The sequence below is a fragment of the Artemia sp. Qi Xiang Cuo genome, chromosome 1 (genome assembly GCF_049724085.1).
Source record: "Artemia sp. Qi Xiang Cuo chromosome 1, ASM4972408v1, whole genome shotgun sequence".
Classification (NCBI taxonomy): domain Eukaryota; kingdom Metazoa; phylum Arthropoda; class Branchiopoda; order Anostraca; family Artemiidae; genus Artemia; species Artemia sp. Qi Xiang Cuo.
This window is the reverse complement of record NC_142794.1, coordinates 64,900,600-64,913,779: the sequence shown is the minus strand read 5'-3', so window position 1 is coordinate 64,913,779 and position 13,180 is coordinate 64,900,600. Positions and strand designations below refer to the sequence as shown.

The following is a 13,180-nucleotide window of genomic DNA, read 5'->3' as shown; positions in this document are numbered from 1 at the left end:
CACAGTCTCAAACATCATGCTGTACTCTTCTGATACATGGCCGATAACCCAGACACAGCTAAGAAAGGTCGATGCCTTCCAAACTAGACACCTGCGTCGAGATGAAGGCTTCAAATCGTATGACAAGATCCGCAATATTGGGATCCTGAGGACCTTCAAGTTAGCGAACCTCTCCACCCAAGTAGAAGCTCGTTCTCTAAGATGGTACGGCCACTTACTCCGCCTCCCGCCAACTACCCCTGCAAGGATCATATTGGACTTCAATCCCTCGATTGTTAGAAACGTCCTCGAGGGAAGCCGCACACGAGATGGTCTGATGTTATAAATCAACGCCTCTTCAGCCGCAACATCGACCCAAATGAGGCCCCATCCTTAGCCCTAAACAGGGCTTCTTCGAGAAGACTAAAAGACCTGTCAACCAGTTTCCTCTACGCTGGCGACCCTGATGGGCATGAGCGTTAAGTCAAGTAAGTCAAAGTAAGTCATCACGGTTCTACGATGTAACGTAGTAGTAAGAGAGTTATTAGTATGGGACGTGATCCTCTCTTACTAGGTTGCTAGCTACCGCTGCAACTCAGATATGAGGATGGCCAAATTTAGAGCTTTTGGGTCTCTTAGGCTGATATTTATAATGGACCTACTTACTTAGAGCTACAGCTCAACTACCTCATGCCCGCCTAGATTATTTCACTCGTGACACATTTTAGATACCTCAGCTCAGACTGAAGTGAAACTATATGGGGCTGAACATTAGAACCCCTTTTCTAAAAATGCATGATTTCTAATCAAAATCCCCAAGCTCAAAACCTGGACCATAAACAAACAACTTGAAATAGGTTTCACTTTCCAGTTGGTTTTTTGTGCTCTAAAGCGTCCTTGCTTAAAGAAAGTCAATTTTCTGAAAAAAAAATTGTTCTGTTCCAGTCAGTAATAATTTTTTTTTTCAGTTTTCAAAGCTCATTGTGAGACACTATATTGAAGCTTGTAAAAGCTTCCAATGCAATTCTATCCTTGCTGTTTCATAAAGTCACCCAGTCATGTAAGCTCATTAACGTAAAAATGTAAAATGGCCTAACACTGGTCAACTCAAAATAATAAAACCAATCAGAAACATCAAGAAAAAGTTAATATTCCTAAAGACCTTATGTAAAAAGGCATATTTAGCCACTTTGAAACCATTATTACTCATACGGGTTTTATTAGATAGAGGATGAATAGTAAAGGGCAGCATGGTATTAAACACGGCTTTCAAGCTGTTGGCCGAATCTCTTACTGTTTTTTTTTTAAAAACACCTAAAGTTTTTTTTTTATTTTAATTAAATTCACCAAAGTACAATACACGAAATTCTAAAAATTGAAGAGTGAACACTATTGTGAACACTAAATCTTGAAATTAATGGAGGACATAAAAAAATTCTATGGTTCACTAAAAGGAGTATATTTAAGGTAGCTAACGATAGTAAGTAAATGTTAGGGATGCTTAAACTTAAAGTTGTAAGCGTTTCTATATTGATTAAGTTAAAATGGTTGTTTGGTTATAGGGACAGTTACTGAATAAGTTGAGTCTTTCATTGGTTGGGTTAGTAACTTGAGGATATGAAAAGAGGAGAGGAAGGATAACTTATTGAGTGTGCTGTGCTTCAGTGCTGCTTTTCATATGAGTGTGCTGTGTTTTTAGTTTATTTTCTGTATTAGGGTCTGTGAGAAGCTTAAACTTCGAAGAAGTAGATATGAGTGATGCTGTTTTAATGTTATTTCGAATAGGAAACCCATTTATCGATGGAAACAAAATTCAAGAGAAGTTTAGCACCTGCTAAAAAATCTCTGTCTTTGCAAAAATTAGAACTAACTGATTGATATATTTACTGAAAAGTAATATATAGCTATAGTTTTATAAAGTTTTATAAAGTTTTAGCTATGATAAAAACGCAAATGAATATAATTTTACATTGGGAATATAGTTGGTTTAGTTCAATACTGTACTCTCTAAGTAACACTAAATCTATAATACAAGTTCAAGGATGATGAACAAGAATTACTGCATCCTGCGATTAATTAGACGCTACAGACAAGCTTAGGAATAATTATGACTACTTTAAAGGCTTATCTAAAGACTAAACCGCTAAATGAAACGTATTAATGTTAGAAGATTAAATTAAATCTGAAAGATTGAAGGCTTACCTCTGCATGAGGAACAAATGGTTCTATAATGAAATTTCGCAGCTTTCCAGAGGCACGTCCAACCTAGTCAAAAAATAAATTAAGATCTTCAATTATTCTTAAGAAAATTTTTGTAAAACAAACATAAATATAAATAAATCAATAATAAACACCAATATCAATATTTAGAATAATAATCTTAAAATTTTACAGCTTTCGAGTGGGTCTGAAAATAATAATAATAACATAAGCCCTACGAACCTTACGCTTAGAGCTTGCGGCTTTCAAATATGATGAATGTAGTAGCAGTGGCGTAATGATTTATTATAAATCAAAATATATAAAAAAAAAATATTCAGTAGCGTGCCAAGAGATAAGCTTCTGAGGGAATGTTACGAAGACGATGGCAAAAAAAAAAAAAAAAAAAAAAAAAAAAAAAAAAAAAAACGAAATTCAATAAACATAAGAAATAGAAAACGTTATGCTATTTTTAGAAATAAGAGTTAGTGGATGAAACGAGGGGGTAAAACCGAGTACCTACGTAAATTCAAACAGCGGAAGACAAACCAAACATTACGTTTCATGGCGCCCAAAAATATAACAACTTTTTTTTTCATTTTTTCCAGTAGTTTGAATTGTTAAGTCATATTTCATCTTTTTGTTTTGTCTGATTAATAATCTAATACGGTGGTGAGCATCTTTTTAATCCCGAATGCCAAACGGACAATTCAAAATGGACAAAAAAATCCTTTCACTTAGTAAAATAAAAGAAATTGTATAATCAGATATAGGAACAGGAAATATACCAACTGACAACTTTTCCAACAATAATAGAAAAGTTATCCTACATGCACACAAGCATTTAGCTTCATACTCTCTTTTGGTCTATAGAAAGAAAGGAGCTACTAAGCCTACTCCAACCGCTAAAGAAGGGCTTAATTCTCCTCCAAGGAAGAATAGTGGTCCCAAACCAACCAATGAGGCTAAAACTTTTAATGATCCAGCCTCAAAGGGGCCTATTCAAAAAGTTTAAAGTAGTATTTTAACTGATCAAATAATAGAAAACTCAGAAAGCCCCCCTCCCCCCCGCCATAGAAGCAACTAAAAAGAAGATAAAAAAAGTGAAGGGAGAAATTGTTAGTGAGCAGGAGTCACAGAAAGAATGAAAGGGAATCGTTGGACCTTCAAATATGAAGGAGATAGTTGGAGGTGCTGAAGATACTCCAGCCGCTAAAGAAGATAAAGAAAAGTCTAAAAAAACTCGGAAAGGGGAAGATATAGATGGCAAAAAAGGAAAAAGAAGATAAAAAAGTGAGATTAAGAAACTATTTATTATCAGGAGTCACAGAAAGAATAGTTAGACCTTCAACTATGAACGAGGCGGTTGGAGCTGCTGAAGACACTCCAAGGGCTTAATTCTCACCCTAGGAAGAATAGTGAACCCAAACCATCTAAGAAAGTCAACATTATTATACAGAGAATTACTGTCAAGGGAAAAATGTTGATTCAAGACGAGATCCGTCTACAAAAACTAGAAAAGGACAAAGAAAATGAAGACAAAAAAATTAAAAGAAGAAATCGTTAGTTATTAGGAGTCAAAGAAAGAATCAGAGGGATCGTTGGACATTCAACAACTAATGGGGTGGTTGGAACTACTGAAGATACTCCAACCACTAAAGAGGGGCATAATTCTCATCCTAGGAATAATCCTTCACATTTAAGAGAGCCTTGGGTCAGACAGCTCTTAGTAACACATTGTAAACAAAGAGCAGACATTGCCAATTGAAATAAAAACCATAAAAAGTTCGAATACAACATATGTAAATAAAAAATTTATTATTCAGCTGATTCTAAATATGCAAAATGTATTTAGTTTTAAAGTTACTCATCAAATGCTATTCACTTGAAAGTTTGTATAATTTTAGAAACAGGAAACCCCAAATAGGGGTACCATCTTGACTGAAATCAATGTATAAAACCCAAAAAGCAATATGAAAATTTTCAAGTATCCAAGTAAAAAAACAAACCCTGTTGTTGTTATCACCTTTACCCAACCACTTCAACAATGATTGCTGCGATTAGTGTCTTTTGTACGCTATTTGTTAAAACTCTAAAGGAATTACTACATTTTATATAACTGTATCTACATGCTTTTGAGCATGCAGCTACTGCTGAAACCATGATTTGATTATTATTTGCCGTGTTCATCTTTTACTATGCTGCATTTACCGCTAATTTTACTATTGTCTAGAGTTCGTTCTTTACTATAAAATTCTTTGAAAATTTTTGCATTTTCAGTTATAATACCCCATCAAGTCATCTTTTGATTCTCTTAAATAAAAGCTCAATAGATACATTAAAATAGAAGATGAAATATGGCATAGAGTCAACTCATATAGGATCTCAAATGGAGAGCTAGGTTCATAATTGTTTGGTTTCATGAAAGTAAGAATTAGCTCTTCAAGACGAAAAAAAACTAAATAACTAATAAAAGAACAACACAACAATTTTTGAAAGGAAAAAACCAGGCAAAAAAATAAATGCTGGGCAAGCAGTAAAAAGAATGTAAACCCAAGGTCAGGGGAAAAATAACCACTTTAAAGATATATTCATAAATTAACTATTGTTATTTCCTCCCGAGATCAGTAGACTCTGCTCACAGAAGTTAACGCTGGAGCAATTTCTTGGGAAGAAAGATATGCTGTTTGTTCGGTAACTGAAAGAGCTTCGATCTACAGCAATTTCAAAGCGGTTTCAAAGAGGTATTGTTGTTCGCTTACGCACCATTTATAGGAGACAAGATTAGTCTAAAGAAAGATCTTGAATTGCTGCAGATTGTTCATCAATGTCAGTTTTAATTCACTTTTTTAGTAAAAAAAAAATCTGAAATTCAGGCTTAAACTTATAAAAGGAAGGGAGATCGGAATGCAAGCAGCAACTAAGGATTTAGTAAGTATAGGGAAGCCAAAAATTTGACATTTAGTCCTTCAATTTTCTTACAGCTTCTTTAAAATCATTATTTGCAAAGCGTGATGAGCAGAATTCTAAGAAGTCTTTAAGGCCCTTGCTATCTTGAAGCCATCTATATCTTCGCTCTTCAACTTCTAGTTCAGTTTCCTTAGGTACAGCTTTTCTATTCAAGACGAACGCCCAGATTGTGTAGCACAATAGCCCTATAAGCCCTAAAACCCAGAAAAGGGCAATGAATCGAGGTATGGGTTTAGATATGGTTTCCCGATCAAAGCGTACAACGATTAAAAACTCAGTAAAAACAATAGTTAGAAGAGTCCAGGACTGACGGCCAATACTTTTACAGCCGGGATCGTCAAGATACTGAAAAACTTCTCGTAACGCAACAGCACCCCAAAACAGCATGGCTAACAATCTGGCCAAGTTGAGCCAATGATCAGGTGGGATCCAAAGAACAAACTTCAAATAGAAAGTGTTCAATTCCGTTAATAAAAACACAAAAACGATGGTCAATGTAGCAACCCATCGGCCTAAACTAGATAAAGGCCTCCATTCAAATTTGATCCAATTGTATGGTCCTAATTGAGTAAATATTCTCTTTAGCTTTCCTCTGTAAGTAGGAATATTCCATAAGCCTCTCCAATGATACTGTTTCATACTAAAATATTCCAGAGTATACAGGCCACAAACTATTCCAAGCCCATTGCAAACTAAAACATCCATGATCCAATGATCCCACCAACATTCAGAGAAATTAGGAAGCTGATGCTCTAGCGTGTATTCAAGGATTTCAAACATAATTGATATAACTGTGCACAGCCACCAGTCCCTCAAAACAAGAGTCTTTAACCACCAACCAAAAAAATGTGTAGGAACAAAAACATCAAACTTGTTCCATATATTGTGCCACGGATCATCAGGAACTGATGGGTCATATATAAGACAACTTCCACCATATGATCTCTCTTCTAATTCTTCCCCAAGGTTCTTATCAAAATGTTTAAGCAGCTTTCTTGCATCATTTGGAGATTGGAAGAGGGCAAATATGAGAAACAACTCATAGAGTATACTTAAGCAGAAAAAAATCTCCACAGGGCTGGATGGGGTCTTTTGAATGGGCCATCTGGCATTATGGTTACACCTAATACAATAAAAGTTCCAAGAGCAGCAATGATTCCTCTCTTAATATTGCGGTCAGTGTCATTGGTGACAGGTTCAAAAGCTGCATAGACTAGAACAATGACTAGCACGAAGAGAGCTGTGAGGCTATGAGCTCTCCAGAAAAACGTCATAGTCCCATCATCAAAATCTACTTCGTATTCCTTTTTCTCAGCATCCCAATCATGTGCTGTTTTCAGTGAAATGGATTTCTTAACTTCAAGATTATTTTTAGGCATAGGCTTTTCAACATAGGTCATGCTGAAAAAAAGTATTATATGGTACCTGTACAAATTCCAAAGATCTTAAAGTGTTGATGATATGTTTTCTGTTCATCGTGTTCAGATATATCGTCCGAATATATTAAAGGGTCTTAGTTATAATTTTTGTGCAATTGCCCTTTTTTTATTTAAGTTATCGTGCCAGACTAAGAAACTGATTGAATATTTCCAGGGCTTTAAAGAAAGTTTTATGTTCATTACGAAAATAAGGGGTTTTAAGGTGTTTAGAGTTTTGATGGAAATTTTATTTTTTTGAATTTTATTTTTAGTGTATTCATATAACAACCGAAGAAGAATTCTATGTCAGCGAACTTTATACTATTATAGCCGTAGCATGTATGCAGCTTTTTTTCTACAACTTTCGTTTTTAATTCGTTTCCATCCCCGTTGTCGCAAGTCTTCTTAACGCAAATGTCTTTTTTCTCCACTTTCGTTTTTGACTCGTTCTGATTCTTGCTGTAGCTTATTTTCTATCCACTGTAGCTTATCTTTAATCTTCATTTTGGATTTTCATTAAATCAGAAATTTTTCAATGCCCTTTGTTTTAGCTGCTTGATGGTACAGTTCATTTTCACCCATTGTGAATTTACATTGTTTGGGTCGTTCTCTTGACCTTATCACGTTTGAGAGTTCAGGTAGTTAGATAAAACTTCCACTTGTTCCGACAAATCATTATTTATAACAAAACGAATTTGAAGAAAAAAAATATACAGTTAGAATACTTGCGTCAGCGACAATTACAACGAGTCAAAAACAAAATGGAAGAACAAAGAAATATGCGATTACAAGACATACGACAAAAAGGAGTAGAACGAATTAAAAATATAAGTGAAGAACAAATCAATAAGCGGTTAAAAGATATTTCACAGCGAGAACAAAGAAATATGCGGTAAGAAGATAATCGACAGCGAGAATCACAAGCGATAGCGAGAAAGTGAGAATCCGAACTTGACAAAAATGAGGCGAAGAACAAATGATTGTGCTTTTAGGAGACAAGCGACAGCAAAAACCAGAACAAATAAATTAAAGTGAAGAAGAAGGAAATGTAATGTTAGAAGAACAATACCATCAAAATTTCCGACGCCAGCAAAATGTTTTGCAAAAGCCAGTGCAAAAACACGGATGCCACAGACCATTAAACTACTATTTACAAGTCATTAGGACCTTGCAAAAGCCATTGCATTTTACATAACTATATCTACGTACTTTTAATAATGTTAAAAATGAAAAAATTTCTTATCAAAAAACTGCGAGATAAGTAACATTTAAAAAGATGTTTGTATTATCTTAACTTTTAGACGCTATGTGCCGTGGTTTGTTCTTTACTAGGTTTCAGCTATATTTGATGATCCCATTTATAATGAAGTATATCGGTCCTTTATGTAATATTTTATTATTATTATTTTATTACTATATACAGCAATTTCCTTTAAAATGAGCCATTAAACAGCTCTCTATTATGCTGGTTAAATACCTATGATTATGACGCCATTCATCAATCTTGAACATGAAAATGCAATTTTTTCATAATAAAATGATTTTATATTAAAAATTAATTTGTTTTAATTACAAAAGATTTTTAAAAATGAGCCATTGAACAGCTCTCTATTATGCTGGTTAAATACCTATGATTATGACGCCATTCATCAATCTTAAACATGAAAATGCAGTTTTTTCATAAGAAAATGATTTTATACTAAAAAAAAAATGTTTTAATTCCAAAAGATTTTTAATCCCATCAATTTCCTTTAAAATGAGCCATTGAACAACTCTCTGCGATGTTCCAGTGTAAAGCTATCTGTGGAAAAGAAAAAAAAAGATGCCGTTTAGGCTGAATGCTGTAGTAGCTGCCACTTTCATTTTCGTAATTAGAAGATGTCATTAGATACAAAGCCAAGGCTCTTATGTCGTTGGGAAAAACCCAACTATGTTTTTCTTGGCGAGATATTCCACCAGAGAAATTCAGCGTTTTAAACTCAGTCAACGCGAGGTGTCCCCTACCAGATTTTCCAACTTCACAAATACTTTATCATATGGCACTGCTCGATACACCGCTGCATTATTGTTTTAAACAACGCACACTTAGAGGGTGTCACTTCATTGCTGGTAAAAATTTCCGAACCTAACCTCCCCACCAACTTTCTTAAATCAGAGATTCCCAATTAAGGGTTCAAACACCCTTTGGGCTTACGAGGCTTTCTGATGGCGATTCAATTTTTGATGAAAGTACCCAACATAGTGCATATAGTAATACTTGCAGTACAATTACTTGTTATAAATCAATAAACAAGAATTAACCAGCACCACACCAAAAGCTAAGCTTGCAACGGCATGCTACAACCCAATGATAAAAAAATGATAACCAGCAGAATAGAATAAATGAAATAAAATGAATTTATTTGGTTATTTTGTAAATGAACATTTTGTATCTGTTTAGTATAGAACCTCCTTAAAGATAAACTAAAACATGCAAAATATTACTTGTCATGACTCGGAACTATATGACATCCTACTTTAGCTAGCAAGTAAAATTAATTTACCCTAATAAAATATACAAAAAAATATCATCAATAAATCCAATTCACGTTGTTTCAAGAATACTTATCCAGTAGCTCCATGTTACTCCGGTCAAATTGGTTAAAAGATAAAGTATTAATTCAAGGACAAAGAAAAAAACAAAAAAATATTTTTACCTCATTCTAAAAGAAAAGATCGTGTTGAAAATCCAAAAGGGTGTCGTTCTGTGAAAAGTTTGGGACCCCTGTTACGGAAAGGGGCGGATCTAGAGCAAAATCTCGGGGGAGGCCCAATGTGACAAGGGCACCAATGAGCAATTTTTTGTGGGGGGGGGGGGCGGAATGCGACAAAGGTGCCAATAATTGACCAAATTGACAAATTCATTCTAAAAATAAGAGCAAAAAAGAAAATAAACAGGATAAGAGGACGCCAGAAAAAACCTTGGGGGGCAGGGTCCCCCCGTCCTACTGGATCCGCCGGTGGTTGCGGAGCAACAAAAATTTTACAACAACAGATGCTTTCAAATAGGTAAGAAGCTAAAGGGCTAAAATAAATAAAAAAAACTGATATAAGAACACATTTTGACCAGTAAACCAAATATTCCAGGTAGCAAATGAAAACTAGATCAAAATTGCTTTTTAACACGTAAAAACTGTTTAGTATGTAAAGAGCTGAGACAGAAGTTACGAATATTTACGAAATATGAACGAGGACCGAGGAGAGGGAGTGGCAAGGATTAAAAATCAGGTTTTATCCAAGAGAAATTTCATTTTATTATAATACAAGGATATCCTCTCACATTAAAACAAAACAAAAAAAAACCTTTCACAGGGGCAATAGCAAACCCACCTACAAATCTAAACCCGCTTATATGACATAGAATGTTGATTTTATTAAAACTGAAATGAAACACACTTATATACCACGCCCGGTCATATCATTTGAAAATTTAAAGCAACATTTATTCACCATCGTCAAATTGTTACCTGTACTTCGTTTCCCATGCGTTCTCCAACCCATTGTTTGACACCCTCGATATCTGTGTTTACTTTAATTAAACCCAATTTTCCTCTTCGCTTAATCAGCTGATCTGGTTTCACAACGAGCCTCTGTAAAGAAAATAATAACAAATAAAAATTGATATATTTATTCTTATTTAAAAAATACATACGTGTCCAACTCACAACGAATAAGCAGTGGCAGGTAAAGTGGTCCATATGCTAGAGATATTATAGCCAATAAATTAGATCATCTTAATTTACATAATTGGTAAGCGTCTGTAATTGCTGGTTAATCGCTTATCTGAAAACAACCATCTGATGTTATATGATGGGTATCTGACACCAGTATTTCTCCATTCTACAATCAGAGTTAGTAGGCGCAAGTGCACTGAAAAATCATCGTTTTCACAATTCTATTTTCCAACATTATTTATATAACATTATTCTATTTCCCCCAATCCGCATCGAGTAGAAGAAGTTGCCGTAGATGCTTTAGCGGTGGTTCACACGATTGTAAAGTGACAGTTCTAGTGTCCTTTTTAAGAGTCCAAAGGGAATGGAAGGCAACCAGGCCGCCTCCTACACCCTTTGTTGCTTTCCTCCCCAGAGATATCTGATCAAAACTTAGAGATTGTTATTTTGTTTCTAATAGTCGGAAAGTTCAATAACTATGCCCCGGCGATGAGGTGACCCCTTACAGTCCTCAAGGCATTGGCTGTAAATTGTGAAAGTTGCGCATTGCTTACGCAAAGGTTTTATTAAAAGGAAAGGGAGGCATGTTTGATCACTGAGAATCCAAAAAGCCATAGTAGTTAGGGTCTTCAGGTGAAACGTTCAGGAAATGTTGTGGGGGATGCTGAACTAAACCAAAAGACGCAATGTGAATGCCGGTTGTCAAAAAGGTATATTTACAATGGCCCAGGAACTGCTAAATGCAACAAGCTGAAACTTTCAGTGCATTTTGAGAGGTTATTTGCCATTTCTCAGGAAGAATGGCTAAAGGTATTAAGTTGTAGCTTTCACGATATGTTAAGGAATATATTGAACTAAATAAACAGGTACTATGTGCAAAGAGGTTGCCAAAAAGGGCGCATCTTCAATATCTCGGGAACGACAAAGGGTATAAAGTTGGAACTTTTAGGCCAGGTTGAGGGTGATGTTGAAATACATCAATATACACTATATAATATCCAGCTTTTCAAAAGGAGACTTTGCAAAATCTCAGAAACAGCTAAGGCCGTAAAGTTGAAACTTTTAGGGCACATAGAACTAAATCAAAAGACATAAAATGCATCCAGGTTGTCAAAAGAGCGCACCTATAATATCTCAGAGATATAATATCTAAGGGCATTTAGTTGAATCTTTGAATGAATGTTGACCGTGCATGGAGCTAAATCATAAGACTCTAGGTACATCCAGGTTGTCAAAAGACGCATCTTCAATATCTCAAGAGCGGCTAAGGGCATCCAGTTGAAAGTTTCAGGGATGTTAAGGCGGATACATAACTACATCAACAGACATTATGCGCATAGAGGTTGCACAAAAAGGCATGTCTGCAATATCTCAAGAGCGTTTAAGGGTACTGATAATTGACTTTCAGGGAATATTTAGGGGGATGTGGAACCAAATCAATACCTAAATTAAACGAACAGACACTATGTGTATCCAGACTATAAAAAGAATGTATCTGCAACATCCCAGGAATAGCTATGGACATCAAGTTGAAACTTTCAATGTTGAGGAAAATATTGAACGAAAAAAAAATGTACTATCTCCGTTCCAGGTTGTTGAAAGGGCGCGTCTGTAATACATTATATTTCTTAACATTGGACGTGATCGTCTCTTACTAGGTTGCTAGCTACTGCTGCAACTCGGATAAGGAGCGGCTAAGGATATTAAGCTGAAACTTTGGGAAGTGTTGAGGGGCATATTGAACTAAATTAAAAGACACTAAATACATTCATATTGTCTAAAGGGCGTATTAGGACTATTTAAGGATCAGCCAAAGGCATTAAGTCAAACTTTCGAGGGGATGTTGAACTACATTGCAGGGTGCTAAGTCTTCAGGTTTTCAAAAGTGTATCTGTAACATCTTAGGAACGGCTAAGGGGAATAAAGTTGTGCCTTCAAGGAAAGTTCTGGGGGATATTGAAAAAAAATAAAAGACACTATGTGCATCCAGCTTATGAAAATGATGCATCTACAATATCTCAGGAACAGATGAGGGTATTAAGTGGTAACTTTTAGGGAATATAGGGGGTGGGGGGGGGGAGTTGAACACAATAAACACAGTATGTACATCTAGATTGTCAAAAAAACATCTGCAATGTCTCAGGAACTGATAAGGGCCAAAATTAACGACTTAAGAGAAACAGCTGAAACTTCGAGGGAATCTTAGGCAGGGAGATAAAGTGGATCTTAAATTTTGACTGAGGAGATCAAGGGGAGCTGATCAAGGCCAAAAAAAATATTTGAACAAAAATGTGGTTGAATTGATTCTTAGTATGAGATATTCTTACGTTGAGATTTTTTTACGTTGACCTGATATTTCAGGCCCTATAAAAACCTTAACTAAAGTTTCAGAAACAAGGTAGCTTCAACAGGAAAAAATCTGATTGCATTGATTCTTACCGTTCTATTTTATTTTCTAAACAACAAACCGGAACCCTTTTTATTAAATGAATTCGAACTACATTTATTAAAACCAACAAGCAGTTATAACAGAATATGAGACAATTAGATTCTTATAACGAGATGGTCGATGAATATTTGTCTATACCCAAGGTTGTAACAGATGGGAGTTAGAGTGACTTCAGCTCTATGGAAGGCCAAACGTCATAAAGATTTAAAATCCTTTTGTCAGATCCTATTCAAACATTTTCATTCCACAGTTCTGTAGAAAATTTGCCGTACAAGTTTGTGTCCAAAATATACAGCCAAAACCTCCATTCTCGAGGGGAAACCAAAACCGAAAAAGGCACTACAAATATCCCTTTTATTAACCAGTAAACAAAAAACAATGTCAATTAAAGCGAACAGAAGTTAATTCAAAGAATAAATTTTTCCACAAAATAAGTTTTTCAGAAAAAAGTA

At 35.2% G+C, this 13,180-nt stretch overlaps 1 protein-coding gene and 1 pseudogene across 1 annotated transcript in view; both read right to left on the bottom strand.

Moving 5' to 3' along the window:
• The window catches only part of ATPCL (ATP-citrate synthase), a 68,364-nt gene that overhangs the window by 43,286 nt on the left and 11,898 nt on the right, over positions 1–13,180 (bottom strand). Inside the window, exons 2-3 of the mRNA XM_089086052.1 lie at positions 10,073–10,195; positions 2,182–2,244 (exon numbers count right to left, since the gene is read on the bottom strand). Of these exons, the coding sequence (XP_088942178.1) occupies positions 2,182–2,244; positions 10,073–10,195 (186 nt within the window). The remainder of the gene's footprint in view (positions 1–2,181; positions 2,245–10,072; positions 10,196–13,180) is intronic.
• Positions 5,140–6,548, bottom strand: LOC148956599 (phosphatidylserine synthase 2 pseudogene; annotated as a pseudogene).